Source organism: Mauremys mutica, chromosome 1 (genome assembly GCF_020497125.1).
Source record: "Mauremys mutica isolate MM-2020 ecotype Southern chromosome 1, ASM2049712v1, whole genome shotgun sequence".
Classification (NCBI taxonomy): Eukaryota; Metazoa; Chordata; order Testudines; family Geoemydidae; genus Mauremys; species Mauremys mutica.
The window spans coordinates 89,466,236-89,492,697 of record NC_059072.1 but is presented as its reverse complement, the minus strand read 5'-3'; the positions used below and the strand labels follow the sequence as shown (position 1 = coordinate 89,492,697).

General features: G+C 45.5%; 1 protein-coding gene across 1 annotated transcript in view; it reads left to right on the top strand.

Annotated features, from left to right (window-relative positions):
• GRIN2B (glutamate ionotropic receptor NMDA type subunit 2B) overlaps window positions 1-26,462 on the top strand; it is a 330,192-nt gene that overhangs the window by 197,899 nt on the left and 105,831 nt on the right. The window contains exon 5 of the mRNA XM_045001048.1: window positions 22,960-23,074. Coding sequence (XP_044856983.1) covers window positions 22,960-23,074 — 115 coding nt within the window. The remainder of the gene's footprint in view (window positions 1-22,959; window positions 23,075-26,462) is intronic.

The following is a 26,462-nucleotide window of genomic DNA, read 5'->3' as shown; positions in this document are numbered from 1 at the left end:
CGTTTGGAACTTGAAGTTAGAGAGCTCTTGAAGAAGCGATCTTGTCTGTGGACTCAAAACTCTGTTGAAGCACTCCTGGTTGGGGAAGGGGATTATCCCTTTTGAAGAAGAGTTTGGGTTGGGAAGAGTTCGGAGCCAGTTTCTGGGACTGAGCTAGTTTGAGAGTTGGGGCTGGGTTTTGAGCCTAGGTCAGGGAACTGGTCCCAGCCCCACTCCTAACTGGGGCTCAGACACTTATCCCAACCCATGAAACAGCACCAAGTTTACCCTTACCTTGAGCTCAAAATCCAGTCCACAGTAACCCTAGCCTGGGCCCACAAACTAGCCCAGTGCTAACAGATACTGCAGGAGAAGACAACCTTCCTCCACAATCCGCTTAGCCAGAGGTACAGTTGAGCGGCAGTGGATTCTGTCCTGACTTATGCAGCAATCTGCTTACATCCTAAAACATGGAGCTGATTGTCTTTATCTTTGTAGGCACAACTATACATGAAAATTTTCCATCTCCTTTAAGTTCTTTTCTTAATGACTTCCTATGGCAGAAAATTGCAGGCATTGAAAATACACTGCATAAAGGAAAATTTCACACCGTTGTCCTTCCTTCCTGTACTGTAGGACAGGGTTAGAGGATGCATTAATCACTTTTCATTATGTGCTTCAATTCCATCTGTTGAATGCCTTCTAATTCTTGTCTTTTCCACAATATGGTGACATTTGTATCAGTGATGTTTTGGGACATTTGCAGTGTTCTGTGGGATAGGCACACTCAAAATTGGGAGAGTCCTATGAAAGTTGGGATGACTCGGGGAACTCTGAAGCAGATGAAAACCTATTTCTTTGTTTCTGTAGCTAACTTCACAGAGAGGTAACATTTCCATCTCAATTTCAGAGATTACAAATGACATCATCTTTTCTCGACCATCTGGGGTGTGAAAGCAAATACATCTGCGTGGTCCAAATTGATCCAGAAAAGTGGAAAGCAACTGATGGCTATGGGAAAATTCTTTTTCTTTCTTTCTTTCTTTCTTTCTTTCTTTCTTTCTTTCTTTCTTTCTTTCTTTTCAGGTCCTTACTTCCCTCCTCCTACACTCCACAGCTCTACCAAATTTGGCTCAGTCTGGCAGAGGTGACTGTACCAGTCTTTTCAGAGCTGCGGGAGGGAGGTCTATGTGGATTTCTTAGCATCCACAAAGGATGAGATGCTTTCCCTGTAGAATGTGAGAAGGGGGATGCATGCCCACAAAGGTGGCTTCTCTTACCCAGATAACTGGTACTCAGTTCCCGTCCCCTCCCCCCTTCCGCCCCCCAACTCCTTCCTACATCCTTACTAGGATCTTGACTTACTTTGGCAGTTGGCTGCATATGTAATAGGGTTGCCATGGGAACATTACCCAGCACAGTGTGCTCTATCTCTCAGTTCTCTCTCTGTCTTTCTTTCCCTCTCCTTCTTCCCTTTCTGATGCCCGTTGCCATGGAAAACTTATAATTCACCACAAATTCCAGACATGTTTTTCTTTTAGTTCATAGTTTGCTTTTTCTTTTAACATCAGAGCGGGGGGTGGTTGGGGGTGGAAGTTCTGTCTGCCTCTTTAAAGCCTTGCCCATTGGAGTGGGGGAAGGTTTATTGTCCTGGACTCTAAAGCCCTCTTCAAAGAAGGTGATGGGAGGCTGGGTAGGGGAATTCAAGAATTAGGGACGTTCAGTCATGATGTGAGGTTAATTTTCAAAAGCACCTAAGTGATTTAGGAGATTGAAGTCCTATTTTCAAAAGTGTCTTTGGCATTTAGAATCCTGTCTTATTGAAAGCCAATAGGATTTAGGTCCTAAAGTGTCATAGGTGTTCCTGAAAATTTTACCCCGCGGTGTCTGCTTTTGTGAAATGTTAAATTGAGTGTTGCAGAATGAAATTGGTACAGATTATTCATTATTATTTACTGCAGTATAAGGCCATATGGTGTTTACAGTGTACTTTACAGGGATGAAATATAACAAGATACTGGTCCTGAGACAACCCAGAACTAGTCTCAAACCTTTGCCTGTTTCAGACCAAATCCTAGTGCTATTTCTACATCTCTGAATGTTCAGTTCATGTTCCCCACCCACCCCATCCCCTGTTTCCACCTGTGATGTGGTCACACTTCCTGGTTTGGGAGCTAGAAATCAGAAATACCAAAATAACAGTGGAAAGACTTTAATTGTGGCATTCCCTACCCATCCAGGCCCAGGAAGCCTGGAAATCTTCCAAGGAAAGATTTATTCTGGGGCAGTTTTCAAGTCTTACTACCAGGGAGGGAAGAGTGAAGAGATTCAGGCAAACCTTTCCAAATTTTGTCTCTTTACCTAAATCAAATCTCCACACTTCATGAGAGTCTAATGAGGAATCCAATATCATAATCCTGACCTCTTAAGACTGACTTCTTCCCAGGGAGTGAGCAGAGAAGTAATTCAGGGCCAAATTTATTCTTGGACTAAGTGGGAACCGCTCCCAGTGGTTCAATGAAGTTGCGCCTCCTTATTTTGTGGCTGAATTTGGTTCTCTCTCTCTCCACTTCTTTGACATGTATGTCTCCTCCTCATGAAGCAGTGGGGTTACAGGAGAAGATTTTCGTGTACAGCATTTTTATTAGACCATTAGTAATATTAGAAACTTAAAAAATGTTTTTCTCCAAAATCGTAATATCACAATGCTGCACCTTCATGTCTCCTTCTTTACTGAATTAATTCACTGCGTGTGAAAGGTAATGGACTGGCAGCCCCTGCAGGTTGAAGTTCTTTATCTGCGGATGAGGTAAAGCATGACCTAGCAGGAGTGCAGGCTCCCTCCCATTTCCCCCTTAGCCTGTCAATGTGCCTTGACTCCGTACAACAGGGATTCTCAAACTGGGGGTTGGGACCCCTCAGGGGGTTGTGAGGTTATTACATGGGGGGTCGCGAGCTGTCAGCCTCTACCCCAAATCCCACTTCGCCTCCAGCATTTATAATGGCATTAAATATATAAACAAGTGGTTTTAATTTATAAGGGGGGGCTCACACTCAGAGGCTTGCTATGTGAAAGGAGTCACCAGTACAGTAGTTTGAGAACCACTGAGATGGACCAGCTCTTGGGGAGCTTTGTCTCTTTCTGTCCGTGGTCTCTTTGCTGACACCGACAAAAAAAGAGGCCCAGTTAGTTAGAGTGCTGTTGTGGACAACTGTCTAACAGAGACTGTCAATGTGTTTCAGAGAGGCTGCTGAACATCAACCAGAAGAAAAACACTGAAGTCACTACCAATCTGGGACCGGAGTTGAACTGGTCACTTAGAAGTGAATATTTTCTTTCCTCTAGCACCTTTCATACTCCAGGGATTGATCCTAAAGAGCAATGAGTGAGAAACTGAGAGTGCAAGGACCGTGTAGGCAAATGACAGCCGTTCTGCACTCAGCAGTAGCTCTCACAGCCTCAGACATCGGAGTCTTTTACTGAGAGACAGAAGGCAACTTTATTTAGCATAGTGTCTTTCCTACAAACCACTACGCATAACATTTTACAGAGTTTATTAATACAGGTCAGCTGCCAGGCAGTAGTATAAATGATTTAAACACATGAACCCTGGGTAGGACCTTGGTGTTGTCCCCAGCTCTTTTCAAAATGGGCCCAGTATACCTATACCTAGGATTGTCTGGAAAATAAGAATTATGTTTCACAAAACTTTGAGGTTTTAAATTTTGTTATAATTCTGCATTGGGGGAAATTAGACCATGTGAAATTTTTCATGAAAAATGAGAGACAGACAGCTCTACTGCAGTACAGCAAATAGCCCGGTGATTAGGCCATTCACCTGGGATAGAGAAAGCCCAAGTTCACTGGGCTATAGAGTCAGTCTCAGTCTCTCCTGTTGGAGCTGTTCCACTTTGTATAAAAAATGAAATAGTCATTGGGCCAGAGGGAGAGGCTGGCTCTCTAGGTGGGGGAGCTAGAGCACTCACCTGGGATGTGGGAAATCCAGGATCCATTCCCTGCTCAAATCAAGGAGAGCAAGTAGCGGGACCTAGGTCTCCCACACCCCGGATGAGTGCATTAATCCCCGGGGTATTTGCTCTCTGTGGTTTGACCAGAAATTCTATCTTGAACCTGTGAAACCTTCCTAGAAAAAAGCTTTGGTTTTGACGAATCAGCATTTTCTGATGGAAAAATTTCTAACTACTTCTAACTCTCATTTTGAGAGGCAGGCAAAAAAGACCTTGCTTGAATTTATCGTCCAAAGGATAGCTCTTCACTTTAGAGTAGACTCGCCTTCATTCGACTGCTACACTGGGAGCATAGCATAAGAGCTGTGCTGCGAGAGAGATGTCTGTTGAGGATGTGGGTGATGTAGTTGGAAAGGCGTGGCTGGGAGAGTTGTCAGGCTGGGTGACTTTGTGGGCAGACAGAGGGAGTGCGTGAAATCAGGAAGCGGATTGAAAGTCTGGAAAGGGGAGTTAGGGCCACAGATTCCATGGCTGATCCTCTTTCTTGTAGACCTCACTAATCTTTACAGTGGTGGTTGAGATCATGGGGAAGATGGCAGCAGGTCTAGTTGCAATAGAGATTACAGCTGTGATAAATCTGCTGACGTCAGCAGAGAGCACGGTGATGAGTCTGCGGAGGGTGATTCTGCTGCTGCCCCTGTCCCTCTGTCGGGGAAGGACATAAATTGCCAGGAGGGGAAGGTTCTGTGGAGGGTGGACAGAGTGTGGAGCCCTGGGAGGAGTTTGGTGGTGGGAGAAACGCATAATGGGACCCACCAGCTGCTAGAGCCCTAGCAGTTCAAGTGCTTGACTGAGCCATGGTTCGCCTGGCATGCCAGCAGGGACTGGTTTAGGGCCAAATGTGGTGGCCACAGAGCACCAGAGACCCCCAAAGAGGGTTATGCAGTAGTGAGCCTGCAGAAGCGGAGGGTTATGATGATGAGACAATGAGGCTGGCTGTGATGAAGGCAATGGATAGAGGGTTGTGGCTGTGCTGGAGCTGATGGTGAGTGTGACAGCTGGTATTACAGTGGTAGTGATAAGGATGCTAGTGATGACAATGGCAGAGGTTTGGGTGGTGAAGATGATGTTAATAGGAGCAGTAGCAGAGATGAGGGTGCTGGTGGTGATGAGGGCATTGATTGCCCTGAGCATAACGATGGCAGTTTGAGTGGCAGTGAAGAATATAGTGGCTAATTACGGGCATGATTATGAGGAGGAAGAGGAGGCTGGCTGGAGGAAGAGTGGAGATGGCTGTGATTATGACAGTTTGCAATGAAGATGCTGCTGCTCACTGTTGTTACAACTGATTTTAGTGCTTCTGCTCTGATATTTCCCCAAGCTGTCCCCTCACTGCGTGAGGGCTCGCAGCTTTGTTTCTTCCTAGCTCTCCCACTCCGCTTCTTTTGCTACAAGCATTTTTCCTGTCTGGGTGTGGAGAGACATTTCAAGAGTGGTTTTACATAAAAATAAAAATAAAATCAGTGAGTTGTATAATTAAAATCTTAAATCAGACCATTCTGTAGACACAGCCTCCCCCACACCCATCACACACCACTCCACATCCACTGTAAGGTGAATACTGGATGTGCTGTCTTCTTAGGACTAGGAATGAGGCTTTCCTAGTTCTTTAACAAAACAATCTCAAGGAAGTTTTAAAAGGGGGAAAAAAATCTTTGCGGCCTGCCTTGGCCAGGAAAGGGTTAATACTTAAACTGCAATGTAATTTCAGAGGCATTAAAGAACACGTTTCCATGGAAACATCAACCCACAGAGGGAGAGATGAGAGAGAATGGAAGAGAGAGAGAGTAGAAAGAACTGGTCCTCTGACAAAGGAGGAACAGCAGAGTTCTAACCCCCACACAGTACTGACAGAGCGATTATCTGTTCCTTCTAATCAACTCCCCAATGAAAATGTTGGAAGGATTTAAACCACCGCCATGCTACCTTGTGTGTATAGAAAAAGGATGCACCACTTCAGACAAAGTAATGTTGAGTCAAGACTTCTTTGGTGAACCCTTTAGGATAGTGACTGCACCAAATTCTACATCCTTTTAAAGTGCAGTGTACGTTTTTGGTGTCAGCTAAATGATTACTAACCCAAAGCCCCCAAATGGTTTTTGATGGGTTGAAAAAGTTCATTTAATTTGCTGATTTTTTTTTTAAAAAAAGCTTTATTTCAGTTTCCTGAGCTGCCTCAGCATTGCTCAGTTCCAGACAGCACCGAAATGCTGAAAGCAAATGTCTTCTGGCAGATTTTAATAGCCCAACTGGAAAGAAGAAGGACCTGAAATCTCTGGCGGAAAATCTGTTCTGCTCACAAAATTTCTGGCCCTGGTTTCCAGCTCAGAAGTTGGAAATGAGTTCCAGATAAACATAACAACATTCCGGTACTTAGATACCATGGTGGCAGGCACCTAGGACATATCAATGGTCCAGATCCTGCAGACACTTACTACTAGATGTAATACTGCCATGAATAGTCCCAGTGACTTCAAAGTGGCTTTTCTTGGTGTTATTCCTGGTAGTGTTTGCATGATTGGTCTCTAAGGCCATGTTACTACAGAGTTAAGTCGACTTAAGTTATGTCGACGATCATAAACCGCAGTAATTACATCACTTGTGCATGTTCACACAATGCTCCTTGTGTGGGCAGAGTGTGTCCACAGTTGGTGCTCCAGCACCAACAGAGAGCAGTGTACTGTGGGTAGCTATCCCACGATGCAAATCACCACCTTCTCTCACTTGGAGTTCTGGGAATCGATCACAGTGCATCATGGGGACTGGATCACCACCACATGATTTTCTCTGTCCCATAATTCCAATGGCTTCTGACTGCATTTCGTGCCGTTTTTCAACTGCCCCTACAAACTTTGCGCCCACCATCCCTGCCTGAAAGCATGGATCCTGCACTTCTCACCAGACTTATTACAAGAGTTATGAACACAATGCGGCTGATCCCGCAGTATTTCATGAGCTATGAATCTGAACAGGAATCCATGCTGTCTGCCCTTTTGTGTGCCATGGAAAGAAACAATTCAAGATTGATATTGTCATTCATGGAGCAGCTGCACATGGTGGACCATTGCTATTGGGCTCAGGAAACAAGCACTGAGTGCTGAGATCAGATTGTGATGCAGGTATGGCATGATGAGCAGTGGCTGCAGAACGTGTGTATGTGCGAAGCCACCTTCCTTGTATTCTGTGTGGAGCTCGTCCCCATCCTGTGGTGCAAGGACATCAGAATGAGAGCTGCCCTAATGGTGGAGAAGCGAGTGGCAATTGCAGTGTGGAAGCTGGCAACTCCAGGCTGAATCAGTTTGGAGTGAGGATGTCCACCGTGGAGGTTGTGGTAATACAAATGTGCAGGGCCATTAATCGCCTCCTGCTACGAAGGACTGTGACTCTGGGCAATGTGCAGGAAATACTGGATGGTTTTGCGACAACGGGATTCCCTAACGGTGGTGAAGTGATAGATGGCAAACATATCCCAGTTTTGGCCCCAGATCATCTTGCAATGGAGTACATCAACAGAAAGGGCTACTTCTCTATGGTATTGCAGGCGCCAGTCAATCACCGGGGTCATTTCACTGACATCAATGGTCAGAGAAGGTGCTTGACATATGCATTTTCAGGAAAACTGGCCTGTATAGAAAGCTGCAAGTGGGGATTTTCTTTCCAGACCAGAAGATTCCAATAGGAGATGTGGAAATGCCCATAGTGATCCTGGAAGATCCAGACTACCCCTTACTCCCGTGGCTCATGAAGTCTTACCCCAGAAACCTTGAGAACAGCAAGGAGTGCTTCAACAACAGGCTCAGCAGGTGCAGAATGACTGTAGAATGTCCCTTTGGCACATTAAAGGGTCGCTGGTGCTGCTTTTCGGCAGATTAGACCTCAATGAAGAAAATAGTTCCATGGTCATAGCAGCCAGCAGTGCTCTGCATAACATTTGTGAAGCCTAGGGGGAAAAGTTTTCCCATGAGTGGAGTGTTGAGGTCAATTGCCCGGCAGCTGTTTCTGAACAGCCAGACACTTGGCCTTGTAGAGGGGCTCAACGGGGAACAGGGGAGGGAGGAGAGGGAGGGTGCTATTCAAATCAGGGAGGCTTTGAATCAGCATTTTGACAATGAGCCCCAATAATGTGTAGGTCACAAATAATCATAGTCTTTGTAAGCCTAAATTTTTATTAAACTGCAATACACAGATTTACATTTCTTACAAGGAACATGACAGTGAGATCCTCGCTGAAGTGAGGATCTCACATCTGTGTGTAAGTCCAGCTGTTGTTATGAAAAATGTCCCTAAGGGTGGTGTGCAAGGAGTACTGAGATGGGACGGGAACATGAGAGGAATATGGGGAGGGAGTTTGGGAAGGGCAAGGAAGGCAGTTCTGCATGGGCTGCAGCGGGAGTCAAGCATGCATGTGTTCCACTTGCAGCACAATCAGGGACCTCAGCATGTCTGTTTGGTCTTCCATGAGCTTTATTATCTGCTCCTGACCCTGCTTCCTCTCCTGGCTATCCATTTCTAGGTTTTCATTTATTGTCTTTCTCCATGCTCTGTGCTTGCTATCGGTCTGATTTGACGATTGCAGCACTTCATGAAACATGTCCTTCTTACTCTTCCGACTTATCTGATGGAGGCAATCCACCAGTGTTTAGGAGCTGGCCCTCAAGGGCACATCTGCAGAAACAAAAGAAACAATACACCGAGTCAGTATTGTGACTGTACTCACAGTCTTGGATCATAAAAGTTGCATATACCTCTTTCTCATTTTCCCTTGGCAAGCACAAAGCATGGGCACAACACTAAGCATGGTGAGTTTGTCCTGGGGTGGTGCAAGATGGGACAAAGGGTCTGGATGGTTTCAAAAGGGGATCAATACAAGCGCCTAGGGACACTATTCTGAATACTGGCATCGTTTTCCACAGGCGGCAGTGATTGAAGCAGAAATCACACTACTGAGGGTTACCGAAGATGCAAGGATGCAGCTCCTGCATGTGTGACTTCAGACCGGGTCTGTATGTTGGTCGCCTGTGTGCTGCTTTGGTTTTTGCAGAAGTAATTGTTGATTGGTGTGGCAGAGTTTCCCACAACGAGGAAAGAAACAAAACAGCTCTGAGAAGGAACCTTTGGCAGAGGATTGCAGAGTATCTGCAGGAAAGTTTCCTAGAGATCTCTATGCAGGATTCCCGGGAGATCTTGGAGTGCATCAACCAACTTTTCTACAGGGCCCCAACTGCGTAGCTGCACAGGGGAATATGAAGCAGATGCAGATGGAACGTAGTGTTAAATTCAATCCCTTAATTCACATGTAACCGTGCACTATCAAAGCAAAAGGAATACTTATCGGTGCTCCCCTCTCCTGCTTCAGGCACACCAAAACCAGACTGCTGGGACTGGCTAGACCCCTCCAGAGTCAAAAAGAGGTTCTGGCTCACCATGCTTCCAGACAAGCCTGTTGCCTGTCCCACGTCCTCTTAGAGCGTGACCTCCTCATCCACCACTTCATCCTCAGGGTTGACTCTGCTGGCCACTGCCTCAATCTCCCTGAAGTATCCACGGGGCTCTTGGCGGTGTAGGTGGGGGTCGCTGCCAAGGATGGTGTGCAGCTCCTTGTAGAAGCGGCATGTATTTGGTGCCGCACCAGAGTGACGATTGGCCTCCCTTGCCTTTTGGTACACCTGCCTCAGTTCCTCGATCTTAGCACTGCACTGCTGTGTGTCCCTTTAATGCCCCTTCTCATCCATGCCACAAGCAATCTCTCATTGGTGCCAAAGTTCCTATGGCTGCATCGGAACTGCAACCGCACAGCCTCCTCTCTCCACAGACTCAACAGATACAGCAACTCTGGTGTACATGCAGGAGCCTGTTTGCTGCGGAAAGCCGGCATGGTCAGCTGGGAAGATGTGATGTGAGCTGTCCACGCCAAGCAATCAGGAAGTGGAATTTCAAAAAATTCTCTGGGCTTTAAAGGGGGAGGGGCGCATGCAGGGCCGGCTTTAAGCTGATTCACCCGATTCCCCGGAATTGGGCCCTGCACCGAAGAGGGCCCCACGCCCGTGCCTAAGGGGACCCCATTCTGGGGGTCTTCGGTGACATTTCAGCGGCGGGGGGTCCGCTCCGGGGGTCTTTGGCAGCATTTTGGTGGCGGGGGGTCCTTCGGTGCTGCGGAAAACCCGGAGTGGACGCCCCGCCACCAAGTATGCTAATCGGGCCCTGCGGGTCATAAAGCCGGCCCTGGGCGCATGGCAGTGTTCCTGGCTGCAGGGCAGCGGAGTAGAAACTGCTTACCAGACTGGTCATGATGGGCATTGTGGGACACCTCCTGGAGGCCACTTAGGGCAACATAAGCAAGAGCAGTGTCTACACTGACACTGTGTCACTCTGACTTTGTTGCAAAAAGCTCTGTGCTGCTCATCGAGGTGGTTTTATTATGTTGGTGTAGCAGGAGAGTTAAATCGTTGAGAGCTGCGTTATTGGGTGTACACCTCTGCAGTTTTGTCAACGAAACCTGACTTTTGTCGACAAAACTGTGTATTGTAGAGAAGACCTAAGAAAGATAAATAGATCTGAAGCGCATCTCTTGGCCTTTCTGTATTTGCCTTATGTCAGGAAGCTGTTTGGTGAGTGCCAAGGAGTAATTATTGCCTACTGACAGGCCTTCTGACAAACGTGATTTTTCCATACTCTTGCTGCCCAGTGCAGCCTGAAAGAAATAGATTTCCTGTGCTCCAGCTTCCAGTTTGGATAGAAATGCCCAGGAGAACAGTGATGTATTAGCACATCCATTCCTACTGACTGAGCAAGGAGGGGCAGCTATGGAAATGAAAAATAACATTTAAAACCAAAAATTAGTTAGCCAGAATTTTTTTTAAAACCTGAAAGGTGTGTGGCTTGAGCCATGCTTTGGCTGATGGTTTTGTTTTGTTCATATTTCATCTAATCAGCTTCATTGCCCCTTGTCTAAAGCTCCTCTTTCATACGAGTAATAGGGTGAACCCTGAAGTGTTGGATGTTCAATTAATCTAAACTTCCGGAGCTAGGAAAGCTTTTGAAACTGGGCTTATTTCTCATGAGATTTATAGGACTTCCCAGCTTCAGCTAGATCTGCTGCTCATTGGCTAGGGCTCCCTGGATGGAGTAAATCTCCTGTTTCCCCTGCTGCTGAGCTGCGGCAGTGCATCATGGGGGTCGCTGGCCAGCCACCGTGCATCATGGACGTGAAATCTGGTTGAGGACCTGGCCCATAGAGGAGAATGGGGGTAGGAGGCACCCAAACCACAGCCTTCATATATCACTCTGGTGGGATTTCCAAATGAAACATTTCTGTATTTTGGCCAAAATCTTTTCAATTTTCAGATGTTAATTTTTTGAGTGTAAAGCTGACATTTTCCATGGAAAGCAGACACTTTTGTGAAAATTTTGTTTGAGTAGAAAACCCGTTTTTTCCACTGAGAACAACTTTGAAAGACAATTTTTGGTCAGCTTTGGTGTGGACAGTATTTGTAAAGATAAGTTAATAAAAAAGACTTTGGTCTTTTTGGTCTTTGGGAGGTTGGTCTGGGTTTCAGGATTATTTTTGGTGGGATGAGGAGGGAAGTGAAGATTTGAGCCTGCTGTTTATTCTAAATCAGATCATCCCATCCCAAACTGTACCTACTTTTCTTACTAAGGGCCTCATTCTCCACTGTCTAGCCCTTGTCATTTAGGAATATAAAATACCACCAGATCAGGGTGGCAGTTTCAAGTTGTCTTGCAGTGACTCAAGAGCGAGTACCAACCTCAGGATAAACTGTTAAGAACCACGCACAAACCCCAAACTGGTTGTGAGTGATTTCACCAACCAATGATCAGGTGTAAACTCCTCAGGCACTATAACAAAGCATGAACATGGAGTCACAGACAGTCCCCTTGAGTGCTCTGAATTCTGTCTTGCCACCAGTGATGAGCTCCCAAAATCCTAAGAACTGGTTCCCTACTGGGTCCTTGGCGGTTCGGTGGCAGGGGGGTCTTTACTTGCTCCGGGTTTTTGGCGGCAGGTCCTTCACCCGGAGTGAGTGAAGGACCCGCCGCCGAAGTGCCACCGAAGACCCGGTAGGGAACCGCGTGGTGGGTACAAACCCCACCTGCCTGTCTCCCCCCCCCCGCCACCCACCCATCTGACCCCAACCCATGTCCTACCCCTGACTGCTCCCCTCAGAACCCGCAACCCATTAACCTCCCATTCCTTGTCCCCTGACCACCCCCTCCCAAGACCCCCAACCCTAACTGTCCCCAAGGACCCCACCCCCTACCCAACTCGCCCCACTCCCTGTCCCTTGACTGCCCCAACCCCATCCACCACCACCCTGACAGACCCCTGGGACTCCCACGCCTACCCACCCCCCTGTTCCCTGTCCCCTGACTGCCCCCCCATAACCTCCGCCCCCTCCAACCACTCCCTACCCCTTATCCAACCCCTCCTTCCAGCCCTGAGTGGCCCCCTTACCATGTTGCTGTGTAAGGATGCCACACAGCCGCTGGAGCTTGCAGCCCCACCCCACCCGTACTTGAAAGTAAGTCAGTACGCCCCCGTACACCGTATCGGCAAGAGCCAGTGTGCCATACTGGGGTGGCCCGGCTTCCCCAGGGGGCAATTTAAAGGGCCTGGGGCTCCCAGCAGGGGCTGGAGCCCCAGGCCCTTTAAATTGCCACCAGAGCCCCACTGCTGGAGCCCTGGGGTAGCAGCAGTGGGGCTCTGGGGCTATTTAAAAAGTCCAGGGCTCCCACTGCTTCTACCACCCTGGCCCTTTAAATAGCTGCTGGAGCCCTGCTACTTCCCCAGGGCTCCGGCGACTATTTAAAGGGCCAGGGCGGTAGAAGCAGGGGAGCCCCTGGCCCTTTAAATAGTCCCCATAGCCCTGGGGTAGCGGGGGGGCTCCAGCTGCCTCTGCCGCCCCGGTTCTTTAAATAGCCGCTGGAGCCTCGCTGCTTCCCTGGGGTTTTGGCAGCTATTTAAAGGACCGGGGCAGTAGAAGCAGGGGAGCCCCGGGCCCTTTAAATAGCCCCCTGAGCCCTGGGGTAGTGGGGGGCTCCAGGGGCTATTTAAAGGGCTGGGGCTCCAGCTGCCTCTGCCGCCCCATCCTTTAAATAGCTGCTGGAGCCTCGCTGCTTCCCCCAGGGCTCCGGTGGCTCTGCGAGGGGGGTGGGGGGGAAGCGGGGGAGGGGCCGGGGAGCCTCGGCCTCCCCAGCTGGGAGCTCAGGCGGACCAGACAGGACAGTCCCGCAGGCTGCATGTGGCCCATGGACTGGAGTTTGCCCACCCACCTGCCCCTTTAGGAACCGGTTCTACACTGGCTTCTAAATTTAGCAACTGGTTCTTGCAAACCGGTGCGAACCAGCTCCAGCTCACCACTGCTTGCCACCCAGGGAAGCCTGTCTTTGTGACAGATGGTCCCTTGCACAACGAATCACAGCAGTATTCTGGTTACTCCCAGTGCTAAAGGACAGTCACTTAGCCCAGGTCAATTGTACTTTAGATCTCACACCAAACACAACACTTGTAGCCAGGGGTGGTGAGTTATATGGGGGGTTCTGAGCACCACCAAAATTTCTACAAACCTGCCACCCCTGCTTATATCCAGTCCTATAATAAACTATCTAAAGATTTATTACATGGGAAAAGGAAGCCAGAGAATTATTTACAAAGTTAAAGCCAGTACACCTCCACCCCCACACAAATGAGTTCCAGTGTTAAGTTTCAAAAGATTATAGAAGCTTATGTAATCAGCAAACTCTATATGTGCGTTAGGGCTAACCCAGGCTAGGTACTTTGCTTACACCTAGTAATCCTTGCTCTGCAGAGTCCAAGCAGCATATTGATACAGTTCCTCCATGTTAGGGGTTTTTAGTCCCTTCCTCCCTTGTGCTTTGAGCTGCAAACTCAGCTGATGGGAGGAATTCACTTGCATGACTCATCTTCATGGGGAAGGGGAGAGTAAACAAAAAAGTCTTTATTCCTCTTTAATGTTCTACACTAGTTCATCTGGTGTCGATGGGTCTTCCTTGTTGGGCAGGCCATAACACCGACTGCTGTAGACCAGCGTTTCACACTAGTTAATGTCTCTCTCCTGTCTGGTGATTTACATGGTTACAGAGGCTTACATGCAAAGGCTCAAATAATACCTTATAGTATGGGAGACAGATGTTATAAGTGAGATTAATGCATACAGCAACTTACATGCATTCCATAAACACATTCTTATAATTTTAATACTTATTTTAGCAGTACTAACATACAGGAGAGCCAGACTGATTCCAGCTCTGTGTTTGTCAGTGTTCAGCTGAGACATGGGGACTTTGGCACCTGGTCTGCCAGCGTGGCAGGCAGTGTCTTTCAGCTATTCCTTCCTAGGTGTAAATGACTGCACAGGGTGCCAGGCACTGAAGAATCAGGCTCTGGATGTTCTTTGGTGGGTGAAAGAAAGTTACTGAGGAGACTGGGTGGCTCAGGGAGATTGGGGGATGATACGGCCTTTCATGTTTACGTCATCAGCATCAATCCTTCCCCAGGATGGTAGTACCTGAAATCTGTTATTAATTGATGGCTATTCAGCAGCCTTTGCAAAATGAATCCCACCTCAGCACAGTTCCTAATGGACAGGCATCCATGTTGCAGAAACAGCCATTACAATTGCCAGTGATAGGCCTTTTTGTTAGTGCTGTCAATGGAGGGGCAGAGGACTGTGTGGGCCATGGAAACTGCACTTCTCTTTCATTCCCAGGAATAATCTCCTTTAGTTAGGATTGCGTTGTGTGTGTGGGGGAGAAACTTGCCTTGCCATTGTCCATGATGTATGGATTCTGGGGATAAATATGAACACCATCTCCAGGTGCTGTCATCTCAGCATCTTTCCCAAGTGATAAATTCACTGAAAATAAATAAATAGAAGAAAAATGCAATACACTGATGTTAACTTCTATGTTTGCATTTATTTCTATTGCAGGAGTGATGGAAAATGCTCATACTTAAATCCATTTGCCTTGAAAGTACACATAGCAGTAGCAAGAGTATGGAAGTATTAGCACACATTTTTTAAAAAAATGTCTTCCAGGAGATAATGGAGAAATAGCAATAAGACATAAGTGAGAATGTCCCTTCTGGTAGAAATGAACATTTTACAAGTCAGGATAAAGCATCAGGAAAACCAGACTTCATCAAAACTATGGGCCAGAGCCTCAGCTGGCCTAATACGGTGTAGCTCCATTGAAAAAAGTGGGGGGCTACATCCATTTACACCAGCTCCACGTATTTTACATAGAATTTGATGGCACATATAAACTAAACTAATGTCTTACATTTCTGTATTGCCATTTAGCCTGAAGGAGCCTAAAGAGCTTTACCAGCCCAGGCACAAAATCTGCTCATCTACCCTTTTTCATGATGATTGATGAGGTTGAAAAATGATGTTATACTCACCCATTAAAATAAATAAATAGAGATGACTGCATGAATAGGCAAGGAGAATTTTACAAGGCTGCTCCTAGCTCTGAATGGCTCACTTAAACCAGCGGTGAGGTGAGGGTTTGTTTCACTAGTCACAAAGTGGCTGTAACTTGGACAGCTTTTTGGCTGCCTTTGCTCAGGATACCTGCACTATGCCATGCTGCAGCCAATCTCTTTGCTGCCTTGTTTTCCTCTATCCTTAAAATACATCTCATCAAATTCAGTGGAAAATCTGAAAGAGAGATGGAAAGGAGTGGAAGAGAGAGACAGACTGTGAAAAACTGTTCCTTTAAATTTTAATCTGATAATTAAATGGCTTGAGCTGTTTCGTTTCTTCTTGCAATAGAAGGAGCAGAGTCCAGGCCGTGTACCATGTTAAATAAGCACTGATTGGGCTTTCTACGTGGAATTATTTTGCCATAAATTGCACCTGACAACATCCAGATGCTCCATGAAAACAGCCAGACGTGTCTGCATTTCTCAGCAATACAAGCCATCAGCACTGCAACAGCCAATGTGGCACAGAATGCAGGTGGAGCATGGGGTGAATGAAAGATGGGTGAACTTCCAAAAGGTCTGGCAGATCAGTTGGGTTAAGCACCAGAAGTGCAGGAGAAGAGCTGGTCCGGAACTTTTTGATAAATTGTTGGCGTTTCTTTTTTTTTTTTTTTTTTGGCCAAAAAAAGCTGATTCGTCAAAACTGAAACTTTTTGTGAACCAAGGCAAGTGAACAAATCGCTTGACTCAAAAGAAATACTGGGAACAAATCAGTTGTTCAACTGAAAGCATGTCAACATTTGAGTGAATTTAGACAAAAAGATTTTTTTGATTTTTGTTTTAAAAAAATGTTTTGATTTACAGAGTTTAAGGCCAGAAGGCATCACCAGATCATATAGTCTGGCCTCCTGGATGCACAGGCCACTAACACCCACCCACTAAACCCAACAATGAAAGCGAGACCAAAGTATTATGGCCCCATGAGACTAGACTATTACATGCCACAGGCAGAGAGCAGGAGGGCACCTGGGTCCAGCAGTGCTCAAGGCCCCTGCAATGGCAGGGGAATGATAATCCTGGCAAGCAGCCTGCACTTCTGCAGAGGCAGGCGACCCCCGACAAGATCCCTGCCAATCTGAACTGGGGGGGAAATTCCTTCCCGACCCCACATAGAGCGATCAGTTAGACCCTGAGCATGTGAGCAAGAACCAGCCAGCCCAGCACCTGAGAGACAGAATGCTCAGTGTCACCTCAGAGCCCCAGCCCACCCTATCCAGTGTCCCATCTGCAATCGAAATGAAACATTTTAAGTGGTCCAGACCAATTTGTAATTATTTTATTTTATTTTTTGGTTTGTGAAAAATTTTGAGACTTCTGCTTTTCATCCCAATTTAAGATGTCCAAAAATGTTGATATCTCAAATATTTTTGGAGGACAGGAAAACCATTCCCTACCTAGCTCTGCTCTGGAGGCTAATCTAGACTGTGGGTCAGTGTAATTGGACTTGATAGCTCACGATCACAGCCTGTCTCAAGAGATTTCAGGTGTCTCCAGCTGGGCCTGGGATGCTCATGAGAACACTTTTGCAATATTTGAGCATGCCGAGCCCTCGCCAAAGTCCAGAAGCAGAGAAGTGGTTGTTAGAATTGTAAAAAGGTGGTGTGGGAAGGGTGTTATCCCAAATGACTTTGAACCTTCAAAAAGGTTTGGGGAATTCAGGTTTGATTCAGTAGTGAGGGGGGAGGTGGGTTGTTTTCTTTTGTTAACTACATGATTTAACTCTCATCTTGAGTGTGGACAGAAATGCTGGGTGACACTGTAAGGGGATTTGAGGACTAACTGTCCCAGGGATGAGGGAAGGACTGGATGAAGAGATGTGGGACTGTTGAGAAGGTGCTGCCAATGGAATGGTTGTTTTATCTTTATGAGGTACCTAATTAGGGAAAGCAGCAGATATTGGGATGATTGTGCCATTTTCAGACTGGCTGTTCGTCGCTTCTGACTGTAACAGGGAATGACAGGACACAGGGGTGTGTGTGGGCATGTGGTGTGTTGTAGAGAGACCTCTACTGGCTGAGCTGGGTCATTTTCCAATTCAGCTCACCTTGTCTGTAGCTCCGGGAATAAAGAATCCGCAGTCAAGAAACTAGAGACAAGAGGCAGAACTGGTTAGCTCAGTATTTAAACTCATCCCCTTCAAACCTGTAGCTGAGGTTCAGAAAAGTTCAGTTAACCATTTTTCTTTAAAAACATTAATTTCCCCATGTTTTTTTCCATCACTAGCCGAAGCCATTTAAGTTGTCCTAGTAACTCATCTGCAACCGTTGAGTCCCAAACTGGCTATTCTGTATGATTTTAATGCTCTATTTCCAGTTCCACGAGGCTTTGGAACAACTCATCATTAACCAGCAATGCTGATGATCTCAAATCTAGGAAAGTGAATGTAGCTTAGTGGTTAGAGCACAGGAGCAGGCGTTATGTCTCCTGGGTGCTATTACCGTATGGGGTCTTACACTGACTTGCTATGTGACTAGGGTTAAGTCGCTTACCTTTTTTGTTCCTGTTTGCTCATCTGTAAAATGAGGATAATATTGTGTGCATCTCAATTCCCTAAGGATTCTGCCTTTGCACTCTTGGCAGCTCCACTGAACCCAAAGGGGCAGCACAAGGTGTAAATGAAGGCAGGATTTTTGACCCTTTAATGTTTGAATTTAGGTGCTAGAGAAATGCATGTATTATGATTATTCCAACAAACAGAAAGCTTTGTTAAAAGGCAACTAAGGGTACGTTTATACTTACCGCGCGGGTCGACGCGGCGAGTTCGACTTCTCGGAGTTCGAACTATCGCGTCTGATCTAGACGCGATAGTTCGAACTCTGGAAGCGCCGCGGTCGACTCCGGTACTCCACCGCGGCAGGAGGAGTTGGCGGAGTCGACCTTGGAGCCGCGGAGTTCGCTTCCGCGGCGTCTGGACGGGTAAGTCATTCGAACTAGGGTAGTTCGAATTCAGCTACGTTATTCACGTAGCTGAATTCGCGTACCCTAGTTCGACCCCGGGGCTGTGTGTAGACCAGGGCTAAGATTGCTCAAGTGCCTGTATCATCAGTTAAAGCATAACCCCCCCTCCCCCCCCAGGATATCACTAGTTAACTACTCACCCAACCCTTGCAACCTACAACCATGATTTCATCTTCTCTGAATTACCTCACCCCCCCATCCACCACCCACTGCACACATGTCTCCTCCCTCCATAGCTAATGCCTCAGTGCAGACATGCTGAGCAGTCTCCCTGCTCACCCCCATTCCCACTCAGCTCCTTGCTCGCGGGAGGTGGTGTTCTGGGGGGGTTCTGGCAGAATGTAGGTCTTACTTGGGAGCGGCTGGTTGGAGGAGACGAGGGCTGTCTGGGACACATACCAAGGCAGCAATGCGATGTGTGGGCCTTTAGTGTGCTGATGGTGGTGAGCACAGTCAGTCTTGTACACAGTTAGCTTGCTGTGCCAGGGAGCCTTTCAGACACTAATACATTGATACAGAAGCACTGAGCTTCCATCACCCCAGGCCGTCTACACAGCTGCAGGCCCCCATCTGCCCTTCTCGCAAGCCGCCTTTCCCTCAGGTCTCTCACACATCCCTGCTCAGCCTCTCATCCCTGTTAACCAATATCCACACCCAGAGGCCCATCTCCCCATCACCATCCACCTCCCATACCCTCAGCTGCCCAGCCTACTTGCCTGGGTCCCCGGGATCTCTGTGCCGAACACAGCTTGTGAGTCAGGGAGACAGGCTGGCAGCGACAGAAAATGGAAGTAGCCGACAGATCTAAGCAAATCCATTTGGCTAATCTTGGTGTAGCGAATGTCCATTATCCCAATGAAGGAGAAAGACTATGGGTTTAATTTTAACATTTCAAAAGTGGCCTATATCAGAGATACTATTAGAGCATGCAAGTCTGTGTCCAAGGTCTGGAGATCATGGGTGCTGTACAGAAGTTGTTTGGATACAAGTATCTTAAGAAATGTAAGGAAAGCAGGGCAACATTTCCAGGAGGGAGCACATTTAAGTATTCCCCCCTGTAAACGTTGGTAAATATGTTACTACAGGGCTAGAAAGAGAACTCCCTGAAGAGTTCTGTACCAATTTTGGAGACTAAATTCAGTCATTAAAGTGTGAAACAGAGGGATTTTAGTGCTGCTTTAGGTGCAACTCCTGACTCCTCCCTAATTAGTGTTATGGTTCTGATCTTTGCAATGAAAAATAAAAAGAAAAGAAACCCTGTTGCCAAATAGCTCTTGCTGATTTCCATGAACTTTCCATGCTGTGGTGATGGAGATTCCCCCAGTGTTATTGCTCTTGGGAGGTTGTGAGAAATATTTAATATTGATGCATAGTTAATCTCTTCTTCTTTTTTTTTTTTGCCACTGTTTTCTAAACATTGAAACAAAGCTCCCTCTTAACCCAGATTGAAATAGTTCTCATGCTGGCCTCACACTGAAGGGGTCTTATCATTTTTTCTGGTGCTCTCAGGGGGCCTTTCGCCTAGAATACCATGTGCTGTTCTGGACACATCAGTACCAGAATGATACAAAATAATTGGAGGGAATTCAGAGAAAAGCAACAAAAGTGGTTCTGAGACTGGAGGACTTACAGCATGAGAAAATGTTCCACACATTACATGGCCTAGATTTAAAAAAATGACTAGTGATTTTGGGTGCCTAACAGAACTCATCATAAAAGAGGCCTGAATTTTAAAAAATGATAAGCACCCATTCTCTGAAAATCAGAACCTTTGGACTCAAATTGGGCACCCATAAAGGGAGGCACCTCAAATTATTAGTTGCTTTATAAAAACTTGACTGATTGTGTATACAGTCATTTGGTTAAACTATGATGGGGTTAGTAATGGTAATCCTCTACAAATGTTTGGAGGGTTTAAATAGCTCAAAGGGAGAGGGATTTTTTAGGATTGTTCAAGTGCAATTAAAGGGAAAATTTAGGTTGAGTATCAGGAAACATTTCCTAACAAAATGTGTTTGTTAAGCTGTCCTGCAGAGGCTCAAGAGTGAGTATCAACCTCAGGGCAGACTTTTAAGAGACAGGGCACAAACCCTGAGCTGGTTGTGAGTTCTATACTTAGATTTTGCCAACCAATGATCAGCTGTAATCTCCTCAGGCACTATAAACGGCCTTAACATGGAGTCACAGACAGTCCCTTTGAGCACTTGCCAGCCAGGCAACCGGACCTTTGTGACAGATGGTTCTTTAGACTGAGAATCACAGCAATAGTCAGGTTACTCCCAGTCCCAATGGGCCAGTAATTTATCCCAAGTCAATTACACTTTAGATCTCACACCAGAGATGCTTGTAGCCAATCCTATAATAAACTATGTGAAGATTTATTAAATAGGAAAAGGAAGCCAGAGAGTAATTTATAAGGTTAAAACAGGCAAGCATACATACACAAGTGAGTTCCAATGTTAAGTTTCAAAAGATAATAGACGCTTCTATAATCAGCAAGCTCTATGTCTTTTAGGACTAACCCAGGCTAAGCAGTTGAGGATCCTTTGCTTATGCCTAGAAATCTTGCCCCCAGAGTCCAATCAGGCATGAGATACAGTTCCTTCTTGTTAGGGGATTTTATTCTCTTCCTCCCTTGTGCTTTCAGCTGCAAACTCAGCTGATGGGAGAAATTCACTTGCATGTCTCATCTTCATGGGGGGGGGGGGGAAAGCAGTCAACAAAGTCTTTTGTCCTCTTCAATGTTCCACAATAGTTCATCTGATGTTGATGAGCCTTCCTTGTTAGCCAGGATATAACACTGTCAGTTGGAGCTCAGCACTTTACCTGTGATTTACACAGTCATAGAGGCTTATAATACAAACGTTTAAATATTTTCTTACAGTATTGGATAGAGATGATACAAGTGAGATTATAAGCATTCCATAAAGTCTAAACTTTAACCACGTTTATAATTCTAATATTTATTTGAACCATACTAAGACACAAGTGAGCCAGGCTGATTTCAGCTGTGTATTTGTCAGTGTTCCATTGAGGCCGGGGATGCTTGGCATGAACTGGCATCTGGTCTGCCAGTGTCACAGTGCTGTATTCAAGTGGAAGAGTCTTTTGATGTAGGTGGTAGAAACACTGCTTGAGTAATTTTAAAATGGGACTGGACAAAACACCAAAGAAGTTGTTATTGGGGCCAACCCTGCCGATAAGATGGTCACCTCTAGCTTTTACGATTATGTGACTCTACTTGTGATATAGCAGGTGTGTAATGAAAAATTCTAGTTCTGCGGGAACAGGATAGTGAGTTGAAGTGAAATATACAAATGGGAGACTTCCAAAGGTTTTTTATAAGCCACTGAGCTATCCTCTCCCTCACTTCCAGTGTCATTTTAAAATAAAACACGTCATTTGGACATCCTAATGGTTAAAAACAATAGACCTGATTCTCATGTACAGCAAGTCCTCTTTAAAATGCTTTGGCAGTGTCAAGGAGCTTTAAAGTGAGTAGAACTGCAAGCTATGTCTCCTTGAAAGCCCTTTTCACTGACAGAGTGGTGCACAGTGGCCTTAGTGTAAATGAGTATGAGGCCCAGTCAGTTTAATAGACCATTTTTATTTTTATTATGGGATGGCCCAAGACTGGACTGGGCTGCTCGGCAATGAGGCACCTGCTATAGACCAAATGAGATCTTGAGAAGGTGGTCCAGTGATTTGGTTGACTGGTCGTCTTTGTGAGTTTTATTGTTTGATCCCGCTACATACAATGAACTATTCCATCCTTAGAGAAAGACACTTTTAACTGGCTATGAGAGCCTTTATTCTGTGAATTAATCCTATGCCTCAAAGAGCTGCTTTGGGCCCTGTTCTGCTGCCATTGAAGTCAATGCCAAAAAGTGCACTGATGTCAATGGCAGTTGAATAGGGCCTCTACAGGTGCATCTCACTTTCCTTACTCCACTCCCTGCAGTCCCCTGCCTCATTAGCTGGCCACCTGCTGAGAGCAGTATCTCCACCTCCATACCCCCGTCCCATCACAATCTTTCAATGATATGTGAAGGAGATACCTCTCTGAGAGATAGTGAGGACTAGGGTCTGGAGCACATGCAGAATATTCATGCCCTTTAATGGTAGGGGGAATTAAGTACTATGAGCATGCTTGCACTAATATGGTTGTGAAGGATACTACTCGCATAGCAATTCAGCAAGAGCCAGAGAGGAAAGTGATCATCCTATCACAGCGGTCGGTAATGACACGTGGGAGATTGCCTTGGTCTGTCTCTCTCAGCTCCTTAAGTAACTGCTCTCCTGTTACCCCTCTGCCACTGCTACTTCCCCCCGTTCCCTCCCTGCTGTTTCAAGTCCGTTGCAGTGTCACTACAACCCTCATTTAAACTGTGGTCAGAGAGGCAGGTCCTTGTTCTGTGTGTGGTTCCTATGTGTTTAAAATCTTCTATCTTTTTTCTCTCTTCTAGGTACCTGATTAATGTCACCTTTGAAGGGAGGAATTTGTCCTTCAGTGAAGACGGCTACCAGATGCACCCCAAGCTGGTGATCATCCTTCTGACCAAGGAGAGGAAATGGGAGAGGGTAGGACATGTTTGGAGACTCTTGGACTAAACTGGGAAGGAGGAGGGTGGTGAAGGTGTTCATCAAGTTAACCCCTCTCTCTTCAGGACTTCCTTGTACCAAAGGGTGACCAGCTCCTTACTTCCTCTGAGGATCTGTGGGAGCTGGATTTGGGTATCTCCAAATAATACAAGGACACCCCATCTCTTCTCAAATGTAGGCCACCAATACATTATCATATTAGTTTGCATAAAACGTTCATAGATTCACTCATGGTTCCCTTCAGCATCCATTTTCCTCTTTTACTTAATAGAGTTCAGCTCCCTACAGTCAGTCGAATGGACCCCTGGCTGTAGACATGGCAGTTACCAACTTCGCCGTACGTATATGACGTGAGGACTAGCACTCAGGAACTTCAGCATCAAAATCACAGGCCTTTACTAACTAAAAGAGATACAACATTAGCTATCCTTTGTAGCAAGGTTTTGGACTCCAGCCACTAGAGAGAGACACATGCAATTTGCAATGGGATGGGGTGTTAAGGAAGATGCATAGGTGCAGCTCCATGTGTGACATTTTAGGTAAATTATTTAATGAGTTCATTCGCATATTGGAAGATGGAATTTCAAGGTAGAAGGCAGCGTGGGTGAAAGTAATCATGAAATGATGAGTTCATAATTCTAAGAAATGGTTGGAAGGAAAAAAGCAGAATGAAGAGAATGGACTTCAAAAATGCAGACGTTAACAAACTCAGAGAACAGTTAGATAATGTCCCCTGGGTAGCAAGTCTAAGGGAAAAGAGTTCAGGAGAGCTGGCAGTTTTTTAAAGCGACATTATTAAGGACATAAGAGCAAATTATCCCAAAGCGTAGGAAAGATAGGAAGTCTGGTGAAAAACCATCTTAGCTTAACCAGGAGATCTTCAACAACCTGAAACTCATAAAAAAAAAAGAGTCATACAAAATGTGGAAACTAGGTCAAATTATGAAGAATGAATATAAAAAATCCCCATAAGCATGTAGGGACAAAATTAGAAAGGCCAAGGCACAAAATGAGATTAAACTAGGTAGGGACATAAAGGGTAACAATAATACATTCTACAAATACATTAGAAGCATGTACGGACAGAATAGGCCCATCACTCAGTGAGGAGGAAGACTAACAGAAAATGCAGCAATGGTCACAGTATTAAATGTCTTCTTTGTTTCACTTTTCACCAAAAGGGTTAGCAGTGATTGGATGACTAACAATAGTGAATATCAGTATAAATGGGGTAGGGATCCAAGGCTAAACTAGAGAAGGAAAAAGTTAAGACTTACTTAGACAAATTAGATGTCTTCAAGTCAGCAGGGCCTGATGAAATACATTCTAGTATACTTAAGGAATTGTCTGAAGAGATCTCTGAGCCATAAGGCATTATCTTTGAGAATTTGTGGAGGATGGGCGAGATTCCACAGGACTGGAAAAGGGGCAAATATTCCCCTTTCTGTAATTAGGCTGACTAGTCCTTACAGTACCTAACTTCAGTACCTGGAAAGATAATGGAGCAAATAATCAAACAAACAATCAATTTGTAAGCACCTAGAAGATAATAGGTGATAAGTAACAGTCATCCTGAATTTGTCAAGAACAAGTCATGTCAAACCAATCTAATATGCTTGACAGGGTAACAAGCATTTTTGATAATGGAGAAGCAATAGATATTGGGAGTGGACTACATCCACCCTGATTGAATTGGCCCTCTCAACACTGGTAAGGTAACTCCCTTCTCTTCATGTGTCCGTATAATAATGCCTGCATCTGTAATTTTCACTCCATGCATCTGAAGAAGTGGATTTTTTAACCACAAAAGCTTATGCCCAAATAAATGTTAGTCTTTAAGGTGCCACCGGACTCCTTGTTGTTTTAATAGCTTTCATGTATTTCAACTTTACTGAGGCTTTTGATACTGTCTCATATGACTGTATCATAAACAAACCAGGGAAATATAGCTTAAATTAACTTACTATAAGGTGGGTGCATAACTGGTTGGAAAAAGTACTCAGAGAGTAGTTATGGTTCATAATCAAGCTGGAAGAGCATATCAAGTGGGGTCCTGGAGGGATCTGTCCTAGGTCTGGTTCTGTTCAGTATCTTCATAAATGATTTGGAAAATGCCATAGAGAATACACATTTAAAGTTTGTGGACAACACCAGGCTGAGAGGGATTGCAAGCGCTTTGGAGGACAGGATTAGAATTCAAAATGATTAACACAAACTGGAAAAATGGTCTGCAGTAAATATGATGCAATTCAATAAAGTCAAGTGCAAAGTACTACACTTAGAAGGGAATAATCAACTGTGAAATTAAAAAATGGGAAATGACTGCCTAGGAAGCAATACTGCAGAAAAAGATCTGGGGTTTATAGTGGATCACAAAGGAAATATGAGTCAACAATGTAATACTGTCGCAAAGGAAGTGAACCTCATTCTGGGATGTATTTGCAGGAGTGTTGTCATTCTTCTATTCTACTCAGCACTGATAAGGCCTCAGCTGGAGTATTGTATCCAGTTCTGTGCACCACACTTTGGGAAGGGTGTGGGCAAACTGGAGAAAATCCAGAGGAGAGCAATAAAAATGATTAAATGTCTAGAAAACATGATCTACAAGAAAAGATTGAAAAAATTGTGTTTGTTTAATCTGGAGAAGAGAAGACTGAGGGGGCACAAGATAACAGTTCTTCAAAGTACATAAAAGATGGTTATAAAGAGGAGGGTGATGAACTGTTTCCCTTAACCACTGAGGACAGGACAAGAAGTAATGCTCTTAAATTGAAGCAAGAGCAATTTAGGTTAGCTATTAGGAAAAACTTCCGAACTTTCAGGATAATTAAAGCACTGGAATAAATTACCAAGTGAGGCTTTAGAATCTCCATTACTGGAGGTTCTTAAGAACAGGGTTAGAAACAAACATCTGTCAGGGATGGTCTAGATCCTTAGTCCTACTTCAGTGCAGAGGACTGGACTAGATGACCTATCGAGGTCCCTTCCAGTCCTACATTTCTATGATATTTCTAAATAATTTGCATCTAACCCTAAATGTCATCTTAACAATGGTGTGGATTTAGTGCAAGTAGAAGGCTTTGGTCTGTTTGATCTGGGGCAGGGAGGGCCCTCCCTCAGAGTAAAGGAGGGATCAAAAAAGGAACTGGGTTCAGCTGAGTACGGGGGACAACTCAAGAGGGCTAGGAACGGGAGTGAGGTAAAAGATGCAGTAAAAAGCTGTTAGGGGCACACTGAGCACAGAACCATAGACAGTGCCCACTGATGCAAGAAGCTTTGAAGTGGGGAGTCAGTAGATGCTGTCCAGAGGAACTCTGTAAATTTTAACAGTGAGGGTAATTAACCATTGGAAATTTTAAAATCAAGA